Source organism: Athene cunicularia, assembly GCF_003259725.1.
Source record: "Athene cunicularia isolate RWA chromosome Z unlocalized genomic scaffold, athCun1 chrZ_part1, whole genome shotgun sequence".
NCBI classification, from domain to species: Eukaryota; Metazoa; Chordata; class Aves; order Strigiformes; family Strigidae; genus Athene; species Athene cunicularia.
The window spans coordinates 3,172,396-3,191,958 of record NW_020799142.1 but is presented as its reverse complement, the minus strand read 5'-3'; the positions used below and the strand labels follow the sequence as shown (position 1 = coordinate 3,191,958).

General features: G+C 40.8%; 1 protein-coding gene across 1 annotated transcript in view; it reads right to left on the bottom strand.

Annotated features, from left to right (window-relative positions):
- The window catches only part of CAMK4 (calcium/calmodulin dependent protein kinase IV), a 108,231-nt gene that overhangs the window by 56,309 nt on the left and 32,359 nt on the right, over positions 1-19,563 (bottom strand). Inside the window, exon 5 of the mRNA XM_026865301.1 lies at positions 11,405-11,477. Within this exon, the coding sequence (XP_026721102.1) occupies positions 11,405-11,477 (73 nt within the window). The remainder of the gene's footprint in view (positions 1-11,404; positions 11,478-19,563) is intronic.

The following is a 19,563-nucleotide window of genomic DNA, read 5'->3' as shown; positions in this document are numbered from 1 at the left end:
GGTGGGGGTGGAGGGGTGGGCTGTGTACCTGTTGCTGTGCTCAGTGAGACACTGCTGCTTTTTACCCGTTTTGGACTTACTATCATTGCTGTGGCTTTTGTCACTATTAGTAAATTTTAAAAAACATTTTATTCAACCTACAAATTTCTTCTTTTGTCCTTTCCTTATTTCACCAGGGCAGGGTGAGGGGAGTAAACAACTGGCCACGTGGCAATTGGCTACTGTCTGAGTTCAAACTACAACACAAGGACAGTGATACAGCTTGCCACGGCTTCTGGATTACACCAATTATCGTGGGCCCAGACCCTTACTGGAAGAGTAGGACAAGCATTATACTCCTTCAGTTTCTCAAAAATAGGGGAGCAGTCAAGCACTGACAGTTCCCAGCTAGTCATGGCTTGCCACGGCTCGAACCATTTCTGGCTTAGATCTGAGAGGTCACTTCCCGATTCTCCCTGTCCGAGTTTATCAGATAGAGAATTGGTATCCCTCTGACCCTCTCCCAGCATATAGCTGAGGGGCCACTTCCCAGTTCTCCCTGTCCAAGTTTATTGGATAGAGAATCAGTACCTTTTAAGTCTTTGTAACACTGAAGGGGATCCTGCCGACTATAACAATCTTAATGTCATGTCCCACTCAGATGAGGGAGGCAAGTGACTCAGATTTGTAAATCGTCAGCGGAGTGGACAACAGTGAGACAAGTCTCAAAGTCCAAATATTTATTAACTTCCTACAATGTACTAATTGGATAGATGATAATTAGCTAAGTATATAACGAATTATGGCAAGCAATACAGTATGCCTTGCATTGCTTAATGGTAATGAAGGATAAGGGGAAAAAGGAAAGGAGGGAGATGGAGAGAATAGAGAAATAGACCACTCGTCTGAGTTCCTACACTGATCATGCCAGTGAGGGTTCCAGGAGGCATCTGTCTTCTTTGCCTCACTTCACTCTCCGGACCTCCTACCTTTGCATCCTTCTTGATTTATACCCACTTTCGTTGGGTCCACTCCCTAGGTCAACCCATGTACCTACGTATCCCATGTACGGGGAGGGGTAAGGTGTTTCATGAGATGATGGAATTAGCATGATCTTGTTAGTCTTCATTAGCATATTCAGGGGTGGTGACTTTAATATGCATTCTGTGCATAATGAAGCAAAGGCCATTCACCGGACAGATGGCCCTTGAAATCTGTCCAGGTGCCCCAGAGCAGAACTGTCCTGTCTCCACAGGACTCCCTCCTCTAGCTGCATCTTGTGTTATTTGGGCAGCCTTATCAGCTTTGACCGTGACTATAGCTTCATTACTTGCAAGTTTTACAGACATTCCTTAGCTTGGAGGACTTCCACTCCCCCTTTCTCAGGTTGTTTTTCTCAGTCCTTGTTTCTTACAGGCTTGTTTCTTTCAGGACCTGTTTTTATAAGCTGTCTCTCACACCATGTACATGGAATACTCACAGTTCAGATTCAAGCAAAATAATTGCTCTGCAAAACACATCCTGATATCAATCCAACCACTGGTCCTGCCTGCCTTCACTGACTGTGAATATAAGAAGATATATGCAAACAAACAAAAAGACTCCCCTTAATTAATTCTCTCTGTCTGACACCATGCCTTGATTTTTAGGGTTAATTATGTATACGAGGCATGATGTTTTTATGGAAGTCCTTTTCAGAAATACTGTTAGAACCTCCTTATTCTGCAGTCTACTATAATCACTATTAAAGTGAGTCTTTATGCTATTTCAAGAGGCTACAGGCAAGATAACATCATAAATACGCTTCTCACTACAGAGACTAATTTCCATATTTTTTCTCATGCTGTGATTTGCCTACACAAATATAATTATAATTTTAGAAGTATAAATGGTTATAAATAGTAAAATTATAATTATATACATTCTCTTCCCTTACTGTGACTTCAAGTGCACTGTAAAACCCTTTGCAATAAGATATTCCTATAAAAGGATCCTGTTCAGTCACTGTCTTGTACCTTCCTTCAAGACAAGACTTCACAGGAAATACAGAATACCTGTCAGTTATCCAAACTTTGTTAAATCAGTTAGTACAACCAGTGTATCTGATGTGGCATTCCTTGCACTTATTTGAGTAATAAAGAAACGTTGCCTTGGGACTTTTTGAAAGTCATTTCACTTACATATCCATCTTCAGGCCAGGCATTTATAACTCATGAAGTAAAACTATTGTAAACATAGTTAGGAATCATTACGACTACTGTCACATTTGAGTATAATACAATGAGTATATATAATTTGGTCACATCCACAAAATTAGGTTAATAGAAATAGAGCAAACTGTCATTATGGAAGCTTAAATATTAGAATATATTCTTCAGGACATCTGTTTGATCTACAGACAATCATATACAAATTAAAAGTGACTTGTGTACTAGGTAAGTTGCTTTGAAGCTAAAAAAAGATGCAATACAAAAGAAAGCAATTCTGTTGTGTTGCTTTTTTAACTGACTTAGAAACATATCATATGTTGATATGTGTGGATGGAGGGAAGAGAGAAAATTTGGCATGTTGCATGTGACAGAGAAAAAGGCAGGCAGACCAATGGAGAAATCGTTTTTGGACACAGCTTTGATGGGAAGCAGAGAGAGATGCATGGGCTGCAAAACTGGCCAGCAGGGCTGATGTGAAACCTGCCTGCTCCCCTTCCTCTCTGCCTCCAATAGCCTTTAAAATAATCAGGACTTCACAAAATAACATGCCTGACAACAATTTTCATGTACTTTGCCTAGAGAATGTAATATGCAACTATACAGTTATGTCCTTGAGTATCGGGAAATGACTTGGGTGAACTGAAGGTTATTATCGTTTCTTAGTTCAGAGAGATGTATAAAGTTTTAAGTTCTACATTATTTTCAGAGAGAAAATATTAAATTAAGCAAAGGAAAATATCAAAGAATAGTAATAATTTCAATGCTTTGATAGATGACAGAGCCCAATTTTTAATTGGAGCTTCACATCTATTTTAGTAAATATATTTGAATAAAAAGTAGATGTTCTCAGTATAATTTTCAAATTGCTCTTAGATTTCTGTATGGCATGCTTCCATATCATGTACATATGCAAATCTCTTAACCACTTAAACATAATTCCAGTTAGGCATTTAAGTGGAAATGAATAAAGGTATGTATCTGATTTCTGCACAACTCTAGAACTTCATCTGCACAATTTGTGCAAGGTGTACTGCCACAAGCCATGCAGATATCCTTAACATTAAATTTTTGACATTAGTAATTTGTAAGCAAAGACAGTATTTTTAAAAAACCCAGTTCTTTAAGTATGCTGCTAGGAGTGATCATAGCTGAAGATGCTAGCTACAGAAAGTAATGAAATGTGATGAATGAGTGTACAAACACTGCTGGAGTTAATGTTCAGATGGTAGATCTTCAACTCTTGATCTAAATAGTTTCAAAATATTTGGCATCTCAGCTAATTCTTACAATTAAAATTTCAGTACTCTCCTGTATTTCTGCATCAATGATTGAACGTTAAGAAGGGGACCCTTTTTTTTCTGTAAATAAACTGCAAAGTACCAGTAAAAGCCTTGTTGCTTTAGGACACATTTCTGAAATTACCAGAATTTGTAACTGGTACTTGAGATCTAGCCAAATTTCTTTATAGGGATGGTTCCACTATCCTCAGTTCCTATTGGCCAGTTCAGTATTTTGGGAATATTCCTGAATTTGCATTGCTAAATCTCTGGTCAATGTTACTTTCACATTTGAGTAAAATGAGTTACACCTAGCTAACAGCAACAAAGTCTGCATATGCTCAGTCACGTCAATGTCTTATAATTCACTAATGTTTTCTAAATAATGGAGCTGTCTTAACATTAACAAAGTTAGCTTTGTAAAAAAAGTTTTTGAGAAACACATCAGAACTTGAATATACAGTAATTTTAATTTTATGTTAGTTTGCTACAGTTACCTTAATATAAGTTCACTTGCCCCTAAAACCCCAGAAATAAAACAAATGCCAAAAGACATTGAGGGTTCCATTAAACCCACTGACCCACTGGGTCCTATGTAGTTGCATTAGGCTTATGATAAGCTCACAAGAAGAATGGAACACTAATAAAAATATAGAAAGTTACACAGGAAGTTCTTCACATGTCCCTGTGCAGATTTCCAAAACAAGACCATAGAAGGCCAATAAATTACTCTTCAGAAGACATTTCTGAAAAAAAATGACAGGACCTGTTATGGATTGCTGGACCCATCTGATCCTTTTTCTTCACAAGTTACACCCCTACTACAAAATGGAAAACAGTTCATGTCCAAATGCACATGAGTGTTTATATAGCACTCATGAATTCCTAAGATTAAAAGCCACTATGTTCTTCACCACATCACTACTGAACACTGTCCTAATCTTTGAATGCTATTTGAAAAAGCCTTTCCCTTGGTGTTAATCTTGAACAGGACAGGACAAGAAACAACAGTGTTATGAAATGACTACTGCATCTTGGATGAAGAGCACTCATCAGTGCCAACACTACAGCTACCTCAAGCCATGCCTGCAAGCCAGGCTTCGTACATGGCTGGTCACACAGAAGAGTACCTTTTCCTCTTTATCCTTCTCAAGAAGCCAAGAGAAAATACTGCCCAGTTGCAAAGGGCAGAAAGGGTGTTTTTGGTTTGGTTTATCTTAGTCTTCATGGTGACAGGACACAAAATGAGGACAGCTCCACTTGAAACAGGTTCTTCTTTTCATGTGGTCTAGAGAAGTTCAAAGATTTTTGTCTCCCAGTGCTCTTCCTGAGAATACAAGGAGTATCTGAAATACAAGCAACTAACACTAACAGCTGCTGTGAAGAAGCCCAAAACATGTACAGTTTTTTATCTATTCCATCATGGACTACAGTTTTAGGAGACTAGATTGACAGCTAGGGAGTGCACTAAGAAGGTCTAGGTTTTCTATGTAATGTTTTTCCCTGCATGAATTACTATAAAAGTAATACTGAATTTCTCCTGCATACTGACAACCTTTTTCTTCTAAAAAAGAACTCAGTGTTCATCTGCAGTTTCTTTCAAAACATTGCCATGCAAATTTCCTAAAGCGAAGAGTGTGCCAAAGTGCAAATATTAAATCTGAAAACTAACAATCTCTGTGCTTTTCCTCCTGCTCCTGTTAGGAGGTTAGAGGGAGAATGGCAAAAGCAGACCATGGTGTCAGGGAACACAATACGATATCATAACCCTTAGCACTGAATTGCAGCTGGAACAGCATATTCCTTCCTGGTTTACAGTATCATGCACTGATTCTTTTAAGAACAACCACAAAATGAACGTGCTGAACCTGGCACAAACCTGCAATTCACTGAAATACCAATTTTGAGCAAACATTCTGAAACAAAATCTTACACTCCCCCTTCCTCCCCCATGAGAAAAGCAGGGATTGCTGGGATTTGGTAGCTTTAGATCAAAACAACTGTTTTTTCCTAAATCTACCCTGAACAACACTTTATGTCATGAACAGACTCAGAAAACCACTCCCTACTGCCAGAGGGAGAATGGAAACACTCAGGATTCATCAGGGAATGGGGAAAGATCTGAAAGTGCAAATGCCTCTTCTATTAAAATTGAAATCTTTGGCAAATTCTTCTAAAGAGAGGAAGTCAATGTTCTTCAATATCTACAATGATGCATAGGATTCCTCCTCTTACATACAGTATTCCCAAATTTTGTCACTATTTTACACAGGTCAGTATCCTGTGTTGTACTACCTAGCCCCCCCTGCCAGTCTCTTTTGTGGAATTTAACTTAATTTTCCACAGAACTGAGCCCCAGGTTTCTTTCCTATTTGTCTCAATACTTTTTTCTTAACTGTGTGCCTTTTAAAGGCCTGAGTAAGTATATATTGATCATATAACACATTTGCCTTGTTCAGAATTTCAGAATTCTGTGATGTTTATGTGTTGATTATGTTTACCTCATAGCTGATGGCAGAAACTAAAATCCATTGGCCACCTCTATCTCCAGCAAGCACTAACTCAATGACTGTATAGAAAAGATGAAACCTTTTCTTAATCTTTACATAATACCCACTTTTCTTTGAATGCCAAAACTGTCAAATATTTTAATCGATTCTATTGGGTGTCAGCCAGTCTTTAAAAGTCTGATTATCCTATTTTGTCTAAGCTCTAATTGTTAGGTATACCAGTGCCTCAGAGTCTGTAAAATATACTTGCAACTGCACATTCATACCTGTAGATTTTACCTACTACTATACAGATCATTATCAAACAGATAAAAGTTTACTGATATGAAACAAAATCTTTAATCTAGATCTTCCCTCTCAAACCTGTAAGTGGCTAAGTGCCCCCAGTCTTTGTAATCACAGCTGAGAATTCAGTGTGCTCCCTGCAAATTTAAGCTGACAAGGAACTGAATAGAAGTGCAGGCATACAATGAAGATTGAAGTGGTAGAAAATTGAATAAAAAACCAGAAATGAAAACAAGAGTCCCACATATAGCTTCCTATCTAGACAAGATAACAGTCAGTCATAAGAAAACAAATTATTATAAAATGTAATGGGAAATTTAGAGACTGCTGTATGAGTTCAAAACTACATATAGAAGATATGCTAGTAACTACCCTAATTATAAGAAGTAAATTGTTAAAAAATATTTCAAATTTAAATATAATTAAAAGAGTAATTTAACCTTCAAGCAGAAACCTATCACTTTGACACTAATGCAGAGTAGGCAAGAAGGAAAACAATGTATTTTTAGTTACAAATATAAGATTTTGAAAGTACACATTAAAAAAAGTCAGTGTCATTTTCTTAAGTGTGACCAGGTAAAAAGTAGATGTCTCTTATGGAAAAAGTGTGTGTCTTTTTCTGACCAATATTTCAAGGCTTATTTGAATTCCGTAACATCAAGAACAAACTCTGCAAGCCAGGCAGTGAAGATGTGGTCTCAGGATATCTGCATGTGGAAATTCATTAATTACACTGCCCTGGTTTCAGCCAGGACAGAGTTAACTTCCCTTGGGCTGAGAGGGAGCACAGCTGGAGGGCCGGGTCCAGTCAATCACTGGAGCGTTCCATGTCATGTGCCGTCAAAGCTCAGCCTATAGGCGGGCGGTGCTCTCTCGCACAGGTTGTTTTGGTTTGGGTTTCCGGATCGGCTGGGCGGAGTTTCTCTGGTGTGGTCGGATTGCTGATGGGGACGGGCTCTGTACCGTTCGCTGTTCAGCGACCCACTACTGCATTTTACCCGTTTTGGAATACTGTCATTACTGTTGGTTTTGCTAGTAATTTTTTTAATATTTAACCTACAAATTTCTTCTTTCTTGTCCCTCCCCTATTTCACCGGGGGGGAGGGGGAGGAGTAAACAACAGCCCATGTGGCGATTTGATATCAGCTCAGTTCAAACCACAACATACACAAAATAGACGATCTGCTACCAGAACAAGCATGTGAGAAAATGACACTGTATACAACAGATCCTCTGAGAAATCAAGTAGCAACAAATCTTTCCTACCTGTTCTGAACAGCACATCAAAAGTTAAAAAGTTGAACATTGGTTTGCCCCAGTTTTGTTCAAACCTTTTATCTTATGAATGAAACTATCTCCCAGCTTGAAGAACAATGGAAGAATAATGGAAAAGGCAAAGGTGTGGAAGAGAGAAAAAAAAGCTGATTTGTTCCCACTAAGGGCAAATACAGTAATGGACTGGGAACAATGGATCAGATGTAACCAGAAGGAAAAAAAATCATGGAAAACAGCAAAATGCATGTGGTGGTCCTCAAAACAATACTGGTTTTGTTATTTTCTCTGTTCTTGGGAGGTCCGATGTCTGATATGTTTATGATGACTTGTGACCTGGAAGATTAAGAATAATTTTCTGTGTCGTAATCTGACTGCTTGCTTAATTCTTGCTAAACCAGTTAGAGCTAGTCTTAGATACTACAAGAAACGGACATACCTAGAAGCTTTATGAGATTCTATGTTTTTTTTGAAGAGTATTAGTCCATTTGGTTTAACAATTTCCAAAGGAATTGAACAAAAATGCTCGGGTGCTTTTAAAATCCCACTTTACACTTTTGCTTAAATCCTTTAGAAGTGTCTCAAAAAAAACCCTTGGCTAAATGAAGACATAATACCTCCTCATGTCAGTGATCCACTGTGAGCACAGATCCATTACTACAATGGCAGTTCTCAACAAGGGATTTATAAAACAAGTAGACAGACTAGTTCTAGTTCAAGAGAGTTCAACAAAGGGAAGACTGCTTCTCTTGCTAAGAGCAATTTCTAAAAATTGCAGAGGTCAAAATGCCTAGCTGGTGCTAGGAGGGTGTTCATCAGCATAGTCTATTGAGGGGATTGTACAATTATTTGTTTTAAAGAATGATTTATGGGTTTATTCCTTTTATTTTGGAAATATTACTCTGCTGCAGCAGTATTTTCTAGATTCTAACAATAATTCCCATTCTGCTTACAAACGCCACACGGTCAAGTTTGCAGCCCCAATCTGCCACAGTATTTGGCTGGGCTGTAAAGATCCCAAATTGGGTCACGATCACAGCTTTCCCAGCTTTGCTTAGATGTTCAGTATGAGCTGTAACAGCAAAAGTCCATACAGTCCCTCCCAGCTAGGGATCTAGTACCAGGATCTATAAAAATCCACATTATTGCATGATCGTATAAAGGTCAGCTTTCATACATCACTGTTCCATTGATTTCAACCAAGCTATTACAATTCATAGAAGCTGAAGATCTTCATTTGGTTCCTGGCTTTTAAAGTAAAGAGCTGAAACACTTTCTGAAACATATTTCATCATCATTTTTGCAAAAGAATGATAAATAATATAGAACCATCTTAACTGGGGCGCTTTGATTGGAAGAAAAAAATTGGTCATAAAATAATAACCTGACCCAATTTTAAGAAGTTTATACAAATGCATTATGTTGTGCACTAAACTTAGATACATAACTTAGATTACTTTGGATGAGATTGACTCAGTAAGCATCAGATCATTCAGAAAGTAGTATGAAGTGACCATGATAGTCTTGCAGTATGTCTGGTTACTGCTATAAACACTAATTCTCACATCTTATTTAGTGTGAACAGGCTTACAAATAATGCCAAATGATGATTTATAGGAATCTTTCACAATGGGGTATTCTGTTACCATCCCAGGTAAATATTCCTATTCCGTCTGAGTAATTGCATTACTGCTGTAACCACATTAACTTTTCCTCATCTCTAGGTACCTTACACAGAGGACAATCAACACTACCAGTCCTTTCCTACGGACAGCTTTTTCAGCACTGTATCTCCATGGATGATCTGTACTAATCCTGCATCACCACTACGATCCTTCAGAAGAGCCCTTCAGGCTGACCTCTCTTTTTTCCATATGATCAACAATTGGTTTTAGTTTGAAAAGTCCAACAGTCTGGAAATACACCAATCATATCCCATCTGCATTATTTGCACACCTCTGAAACACTTGTGTCTGCTCCACGATCTTTGCAGTCTTTCCACTACGTGGCTGCTGCAGACAGCCACACAGTACCACTGGATAAAATCCAAAATATCTCCTGCTGACTCTGAAGTCAGATTTCCAGGAACAGCAGCATACGAAATTTTTTGCATCTATCTCTCCTAGGCCTTGCTAATATCTTAGTTTCACAAAGTAAAATTACATCTGTATTACATTTGTCTGAAATGCTCTGAGTGTTCCATCTGGACTGCTTTTTCTTGCCCAACATGTCCCCTCTCTTCTGCACTGGAAGTGACCAGTGCTAGCATATAGAATAGACAATTGACAAATTTATTTGTGAGGAATTTTCCCAGCATCTGATTGCTGGTTTGGTGAACATATGGTGTGAAATCAGATGGAAGAGCTACAAATGACTGAGAAGTATGGACAGTGCACAGAAATACTGTATGTGGCCACTAGAAGCCTTCATCTTCCTGTCTCAAAAATCCTTATACCTTTCTCTAAGTGGTAGAACGTGAAATAATTGTACAAAAGTTCAAATGTTTGAAAACTGCACAAAATACAGAGGAAGAAGGTATATTAGAAACTCCACAAACTCCTGGCAAGAAACATTATTCTGATCTCTCTCAATACTAACAATTGTCAATATGACAATTTGATGTACGTATGTGCAATTTGAAGAGTAGTGACAAATGATTTTTGGTTAGATATGTTGTAATCTACACTATCCACTTTTGTAGTTGTCCATACTTTCTTGCAATGAGCCTTGTTTTATAAATGCTCCTGCATAGTGGCAAAAACTGTGATGGGTCACCTTCAGGCAACAACTGCAAATGAAGCATAACTATTTTCATGGCAATATTCTTCAGAAGTCTCTGACTTGAATTCTTGTAACTCTTCATACCAGCTAACATGTTCAGCCAATCCATTATCCTTTTTAAGTTGCAAGGAAAAGTAATGCACTCTCTTTTGTTTAAGGTTCTAAATAAATTACTATGACATACTCTACAAAAAATGAACAAGAGACTACACAAGTGCCAGTATTTCAAATTACTTTTGGGGCTAAAATGATCAGTGCTGAACCCCACAGGTTTTTGAGATTGTACAAAACACACATTCCACTGGTACCACATAACTTAGAGCCTTAAATGTATCGCTGACATCCAAAGTCAGTTCTTGCCCTTCAAAATGCCACTACCTTAAAAAAAAAAATCAATTAAAAACTTGTGTGGACTGTCTTCAGTGAACTCTGCTTCTTTCATAAAATCACAAAATCATAGAATATTTGGGTTGGAAGGGACCTTAAAGATCATCTAGTTCCAACTCGCTGCCATGGACGGGGACACTTTCCAGTAGATCAGGTTGCTCAAAGCCTCAACCAACCTGGCCTTCAACAATTCCAGGGAGGGGGCATCCACAACTTCTCTGGGCAACTTCTTCCAGTGTCTCACCACCCTCACACTCACAGTGAAGAATTTCTTCCTTATATCTAATCTAAATGTATCCTCTTGCAGTCTAAAACCATTACACCTTGTCCTATCACTACCTGCCCCTGATAGAAGTCCCTCCCCATCTTTTCTGTAGCCTCCTTTAAACACTGGAAGGCTGCTATGAGGGGTCTTCCTGGATCCTTCTTCAGGCTGAACAACCCCAATAATCTCCACCTGTCTTTACAGGAGAGGTGCTTCAGTCCTCTGATCATCTTCATGGCCCTTCTCTGGACTCATTCCAACAGCTCCATATCCTTCTTACATGAGGGCCCCAGAGCTGGACATGGTACTCCAGGTGGGGTCTCACTAGAGTGGAGTAGTGGGGGAGAAACACCTCCCTCCCTTTCACACCTAAGTATTTACTCAGCTATTGTAAATTAAATATTAGGTGCTGATTACATGATGCTAGATAATACTCACGGCAACAGCCTCCAGGATTTGTTTAACAGCATCAGCAGCATCTCGTTCACTGTAGTAACCCTTTTCCACAATCCTACAGAAAAAGCAATAAGAGAAATTGTGTTCAGGATTACACATTAAGGTAAATAAACCATTCAGGAAAAATATTCTCAAAAATGAGCTAGGAAACAATCAAATTTAAATATGATCAAGGACTGTGCCCCCTAAAGAATAGAAAACAACTATCTTGCAATTTAGATTACCTTTGATTCCCAGTTAAATGAAAAACTGGAAATAAAATATCAACCACCTAAGAAGATCACAATATATACATATTCAGTTGAAAGGTTTGGGGATTTTCTAGAATTTGGGGAATCTAAAATACTCTCAGATAAAACTGAGATCTTAGGAACTGCCTTTTCACTATTATATTAAACTTAAGCTTCCCCTCCCCCATTTTATTTATTTAGTTTTTTAATAAAAGCACTCTGCTATGCACACACAGATCTGAATTATTCAAGAGAAAGTGTTGGTGTAAAAATTTACTAACTTTAAATTATCCCTCAAGTATAATGGGCTGAACAATTGTTATTTTTTCCCCCATCAGTAGAAAACTAGGGGCTCTATAGACAAAGAAACAGTTCCATTAAAACTTCTTTTTATTTTGTATAGATAACACATAATAGCTTGATTTTGTAAAAGAGCTCACCATGTGCAGCTTACAGTGAGTTCAGCAATAGTTATGAGTTTTGAAGATCCCTCAAATGTGGTTTTCTTCACTGTTTGCTTTACATTGGTTCAATATTGTAAAACCAAACAAAACCTCAATTTTCTTATATAATAATGTTATCTCCCTGCAACCTTACCAGGATAAAAACATTAAGAAAGAAAATACTTTTCTGTGTTAAGGTAATGTACTAGTGTATTTCAACATGTTGTATGCTATGCTGCACAGAAAGGTCAGCAAGCATTAATGCAGATTTCTGGGTTGGCCTCCCAAAGCCCAGCTGTGGTACTGCAACTCTTTTAGAAGAACAGCAGCAGTGACACAGGGTCTGGGGGCTGACTCAGGATTTGCATCGCATATTCTCCAAGAACTGCCATTACAGAATGAAACATTATATAAATGTACAGTTCAGTTAAACAGAGTCAGCAGAAAATAGATTTGCACAATGAGAAGGTAATAGAAGAAGGATCTATCATTAACCCTTATTAATGCTCCATTTAAGTCATCTAACAGTCTTTTTACTATTGTATTTAACTACGCACAATATATTGAACTACAATAATTCCCGTCGGAGAGTAACCTTGAAGGCAAGATCTTTGACCTGAAGTTGTAATTTTTTTACTATATTCATTTTTCAAAGCCCAAGAAAATATAGATGGATGTTGTCTAGAAACAGAACCTGTCATGCCTATGAGACATTTTGTAAAAAGATCTGCAAGCACACAAGTCAGTTTTACAAAACAATGCCCTAAAATCCTCATGAATCAGAAGAGCAAGCAGCCTACAGAGTCTGAAGTCAAAAGCCACTGGAAAGACCTTCTGCCTCAGGGTCCAGAAACAGACTCTCCTTGTGGCAAGAAGGGTATATTTTCTCTCCACTCCCCCTGTTTTGCAGTATCTTTTTATCAGTTCTCCAAAATAACAGACTCACATTGAGCTACCTTCAGATCTACCTTAACTCCTTACACTTTTACAAAAGCTGACAGGAAGGGTGTTGACTAATACACATATGAAAAGCATTACTACACACTCGTTAGAAGATTAAGTGAAGTAAGAAACAGTGCAAAGATAATAATCCACTAGAACCAGAAGTAACAAGCATGGCACTGAGGAAAATACACAAGGATATTGCCAACCAGCTGCAGTTACTTTACCTTAATACTTAGTGTGTTCACAGATAACTAAGTCTATTCATATGGTATTAGTAACAGCAAGCAATTCTCCAGCAGGAGTTGTTCTATTTCACCGTTATTTATTTGCTGCATAATTATTTGGCTTTATTTCTACAAGGTTGTGTTGTTTTGTTTTGTTTTTTTTTTTCTGGCAGTCTTTCAGCTACTATCCCATATGCACTGCTTTACCTCCAGTCCTTACCCTGATTTGGTATCTGTTTAAGCCATTAGGGAGAGCTTTACTTGAACTTACTACCACATGGGTAAAATAAAGTAATGAGAGTAATTACTTAATGAGACATAATGTTAGGCTTTTAGCCTCAAGTTTAGTAAAGAGGTTACAAAAAATAATAAATTACACAATAAAATCCTATATTACGCTTGAAAGTAAGACTCCTCCTTAGCTATTTCAGGCGGAATCATCCCTCTTTGGTAAATTACATGGCAAGACCTGAGCCCCAGTGACCCTATTGCATGAGTCTTGTTCCCCCAAATATACTCGTTTGGCTTCCTCCTCCTTTTTAGTTCAAATAAGCTATTTAGTGTCAGCCAGTAGGTTCCCGTCTGCAGCATCCATAGGCATTTCTGAGAATACAGACCTCGCCCTCATTCCACCTTCCCCCTTCTCTGCTGCTAACTGGGTGCTAACTTGCTCCTTTGATCATGGCACAAGAGGCATGTTGAAACACTGTCCTAGTTTTACTGCATTCCATGTATTAGACATTCACATAATCATTGTTAAGTTTACAATCTCTACTAGGGCACAGGAGATTAAAAAAAATTTCAAATCTGGTCACAAGAGAGTAAACCCAAAAAGTCTGCTGTGCTGGTTTGACCCTCTGCTTTCAAATTGCCATAAATTTTGGAGTATATTCCACAATGCACCACAGGAAAAAAATAGGCATGGCGGGACTGCTTATGGGGAAGTGCTGCACCTAGGCAAAGCTGCCAGCAGCACACTGGGTTTAATTCCACCATCACTCAGGCATACATCCCCTGGAAATGCGCCACCTTGCTGTGGATGTTTGAACTCAGGCGGCAGCCAGACGCCACGTGGCCGGCCATTCACCTCCCCCTCCCCCCTCTGGTAAAATAGGGGAGGGACAAAAGAAGAGAATTCATGAGTTGAGTAAAAAGAAAGAATTTACTAAATATAACAAGAAAACAAAAGTAACAATAGCGAGTTCAAAAACAAAACGGCTAAAATGCAACAGTGGCTTACCGAGCGTGGCAACCACCCCCCCCCAGCAAAAAACGACCTTTGAGCAGAAGGCTTGTGTGCCTGAGAGGAAGCAATAGCCCACCTGGGCATGACATCACATGTTATGAAATAATCCTGGTCGAAACTGAGCAGGGCCGGCTGGCTTGGCAGATCCTCTGGTATTGACTAACCAGGTGGCTTTTGCTGGATGCACGTCACAAGTGTTTGAAAGTTCCAGCACCCACTGCTCTCAGTGTAGTTTTCAGCAACCCATTGTATCACTCAATTTTCCCAGAGGCTGGTGCATGGTAGGGAACGTGATATATCCACTCAATGTCAAGTTCTTTGGCCCAGGCGTCTTTGAGGTTGTTTCAGAAATGTGTCCCATTGTCTGACTCAATCCTTCCTGGCGTGCCATGCCGCCATAAGACTTTCTCCTCAAGACCTAAAATGGTGTTCTGGGCAGTGGCATGGGGCATGGCATGAGTTTCCAACCAACCAGTGGCTGCTTCCACAGTTGTAAGTAACACCACATAGTGTTTGCCTTGCTGAGTTTGTGGGAGCGTGATATAAACAATCTGCCAGGCCTCCCCGTATTTATATTTTGACCATCATCCTCCACACCAAATGGGCTTTAACTGTTTGGCTTGCTTGATCGTAGCACATGTCTCACATTCATGGATTATCTGTGGAAAAGCATCCATGGTTAAGTCCACCCCTTGGTCACAAGCCCATCTATCTGTTGCATCTATTCCCTGATGGCTGGAGGACTCATGGGCCCAGCGAGCCATAAACTGTGCACCCTTACATTGCCAGTCCAGATCTACTTGAGACACCTTAATCTTGGCAGACTGATCCGCTTGTTGGTTCTGATGTTCTTCAGGGGCTCGGCTCTTGGGTACATGAGTGTCTACATGGCGTACTTTCACAACCAGATTCCCTACCCGAGCAGCAATATTTTGCCATAATTCAGCAGCCCAGATGGGTTTGCCTCTGCGCTGCCAGTTGCTCCGTTTCCACTGCTGTAACCACCCCCTCAGCGCATTTGCCACCATCCATGAGTCAGTACAGAGGTAGAGCACCGGCCACTTTTCTCGCTCAGCCATATCCAAGGCCAGCTGGACGGCTTCTGTCTCTGCAAACTGACTCGATTAACCTTCTCCTTCAGCAGCTTCAGCGACCCATCACGTGGGGCATACAGCTACTTTCCACCTTTGAGGTTTCCCCACAAGGCGACAGGATCTGTTGCTACACAGGGCATATCGCTTCTCATTATCCAGTAGTTTATTATATGGTGGGGCCTCTTCAGCACGTGCTACCTCTTCCTCTGGCACCATTACAATATCTTTGCCTTCTGGCTGATTTGTGATCATTTCCAGTATTCCTGGATGGCTGGAGCTCCCTATCTTAGCCCGCTGTGTGATTAATACGACCTGTTTACTCCATGTGGCATCAGTTTCATGGTGTGTAGAGGGGACACTCCCTTTGAACATTCAGCCCAGCACTGGCAGTCGGGGAGCCAGGAGGAGCTGTGCTTCAGTCCTGATCACCTCTGAAGCATCTCAGACCCCTTCATATGCTTCCAGTATCTCCTTTTCAGTTGGAGTGTAGCAGTTTTCTGATTCTCTGTATCCTCTGACTCCAAAACCCCAGGGGTCGACCCTCAATCTCCTCTGGTTCTCTCTGCCAGACACTCCAGGTAGGGCCATTCTTCCCAGCTGCAGTGTAGAGCACATTTTCAACATCTTGCCCTGTCCGAACTGGCCCGAGGGCTACTGCATGAACTATTTTCTGCTTAATTTGTTCAAAATCCTGTCGCTGCTCCAGCCCCCCCCACAAAATCATTATTTTTCCAAGGTCACTTGATAGAGAGGGCTGACAATCTGACTGTTATTTGGAATGTGCAGTCTCCAGAAACCCACAACACCCAAGAAAGCTTGTGTTTCCTTTCTGCTAGTTGGTGGGGACATAGCTGTTATTTTATTAATCCCCTCCATTGGAATCTCACAACATCCATCTGGCCATTTTACTCCTAAACACTGGATCCCTTGTGCAAGTCCCTTGACTTTATTATGCTTTATGGAAAAAACAGTTCTCAGATGGATTTAGATTATTCTCTCCCCTTTCTCAAAAGCTTCTTCTGCTGTGTTATCCCATATAATGATGCCATCAATGTACTGTAAGTGTTCCGGGGCTTCACCCTGTTCCAGTGCAGCATGGATCAATCCATGGCAAATGGTGGGGCTGTGTTTCCACCCCTGGGGCAGTCAATTCCAGGTGTGTTGGACACCCCTCCAGGTAAAAGCAAACTGTGGCCTGCATTCTGCTGCCAGAGAGAAGGATGGAGAAAAATGCATTGGCAATATCAGTCGTGGCATACCACTTGGCCACCTTCCGACTCTAGTTCATATTGCAGTTCCAACTTGTCTGGCACGGCAGCACTCAGCAGTGGTGTGACTTTATTCAGGACATGATAGTCCACTGTCAATCTCCACTCTCCATTAGACTTTTGCATTGGCCATATGGGGCTGTTAAAGGTTAGAGTGTCTTGCTGATGACTCCTTGGCTCTCTAGCTGACAAATCAGTTTATGGATAGAGATTACAGAGTTTTGATTGGTGTGGTATTGCCGTTGGTGCACAGCAGTTGGCACCCATTGTTGTACAGCCGTCATCAATCCCACCACAGAAAGATCATCTGAGAGACCAGGCAACACAGAGAGCTGTTTAATTCCTTCTGTTTCCAAGGCAGCTATACCAAAAGCCCACCAGTACCCTTTGGGGTCTTTAAAATACCCTCTTCTGAGATAATCTGTGACAAGAATACATGGAGTGTCTGGGCCAGTCACAATGGGGTGTTTTTCCCACTCTTTTCCGTTTAGGGTCACCTCGGCCACCAATACAGTCAGTTGTTGAGACCCCCCCACCACTCCTGAAATACAAATGCGTTCTGCTCCTTTAAAATCTGATGCCATTAGGGTGCATTGAGCATCAGTGTCCACTAGAGCCTTGTACTGCTGGGGGTCAGATGTGCCAGGCCATCAAATCCACACAGTCCAGTAAACTCAGTTGTCCCTGTCCTCTGCCTGGCTGGAGGCAGAGCCCCTCTAATGTTGGTCATAATACTCGCTAACGACAAATGGGTGAGTGTGGTGTGCACCCGTTTCAGCCTCACCCTGATTACTGGAAACCGGAGCAGCATTTCTCCTGAAAGGAAGACGTTCTGTATTTGCTCTTCTTTCTAGCTCACATACCTGCTCTTCTAGGACGTAGGTAGGTTTTCCATCCCTTTTCTTCATGTCTCCTCCATGGTCACACAGGCCACAGCTTTCCCTGTGGTGTGTACCAGTTCTCTCAAGTAGAGAAACAATTGCTCCTACTAGCCGAGATTCTTGTCCGTGCAGGTGGGAAGTAGAACATGTTCTCCCTAAGTTTCTGGAATTCTTGAGATAGTTGTTTCACAGCTGTGATAATGGGGGAAGAGACACTTTCTTCACATTGTCGTGGTCGGTGAACCAGTTCACTCACTGTTGATCCCTCTTTGTCTCTCCACTCCATTACTGCTAATGCACTGGCATATGATGAGTCTGTGCTCCGTACAAAACTCCTCTGCATGGGCTGGGTACATCAGACTTCATCTGGATCTGTGGGTAGCTGTGCATTATCTGGGTCATAGTAAACTACCTCCCGCACAGCTGGCTCCCTCAAGTATCAAATGCCTCTCTCCATAGCGATCCCCTTACTTGGTCGACATGTCAAGCCATCCTTGAAGGGATACCTCTCCCTCACACTTGACAGAAGTCACTTCCAGAGACTAAGATTTGTGTCTCCTTTCCAATGGCTTTGTCAATGCCCCTTTCCTTAGACAGGGATCCCAGCTGCCTTGCCTCCCTGCCCTCTAGTTCCATGCCACTGGCCCCACTATCCCAGCAACGCAGCAGCCAGTTAACAAGTTGCTCAGCTGGCTGGTGGCTGAAATCTTTTCTTATGTCTCACAACTCACTCAAGGACAAGCATTGGGTGACTATCACTGCCTCTGCCTCCTCCTCCTGTTCTTGTGATGGGCCTCGTTCATCATCACCCTGTACGCTGCGAGGGGATTTTCTTGTGTATTTCTTCTTCTGTATGGGAGCAACTGACAGTGTCACAGTTTGGTTCTCTGGTTCAGCTGGAGCTCCTGTGGTCAGGGTTGTAGTGGCTGCAGTTTCCGTTATTTGGTTAAATAGTAGCTTAACCATAAACAAAACCTGAACCACATTCAGGAACACACTAGCTCCTAACAGCACGGTAACCATGTTTAGACCAACATTCCACAGTTATTTGAACCCCCCAAATTTCTCAAACACAGCTGTAAATCGCCCCAGGACCAATGACTGCATGCTACCATAGATGAGCAGTTAACCCACCTCTCACGGAAGGGGAGCAACAGCATGGGAAACACGTATTGCATATCAGGTGAAAAGATCATAAGGAGCCAAACAATCCACATTTTACCCCTTTTTTGTTATCTCAGACAAAAAGAAAAGCTTCTGTTTCCCACACTGAGTGCCAAAAACTGTGAAGGTTTGAACTCAGCCTGCAGCCAGACACCACTTCACCTCCCCCTCCCCCCTCTGCATAAGATAGGGGAGGGGAAAAAAAGAAGAGAATTCGTGGGTTGAGTAAAAAGAAAGAATTTACTAAATATAACAAGACAACAAAAGTAACAAGTAACGAGTTCAAAAAGAAAATGGGTAAAATGAACAGTAGCTTAGCGCAGCAACCACCCCCCACAGCAACAAAACTGACCTTCAAGCAGAAGGTTTGCCCTCACACAAGAGAGCCTGAGAGAGCAACTGCCCACCTGGGCATGGCATCACAATATCACAACAATGAAATACTCCAATGAAAATTGACTCCATCCTAATCGAAACCAGGACACCTGCCCATGCCTTGAGTCCAACAGCTACACAATGGCCTTGTGCTCTTCACTTCAGAAACATGTAAGGTAGAAGATTTCAAAGTTTCAACAAGATTTGAAGTTCTCTAACTTCCAACATATGTGACTTAGATCAGAGAAATACACAATACGGTTACAATTCA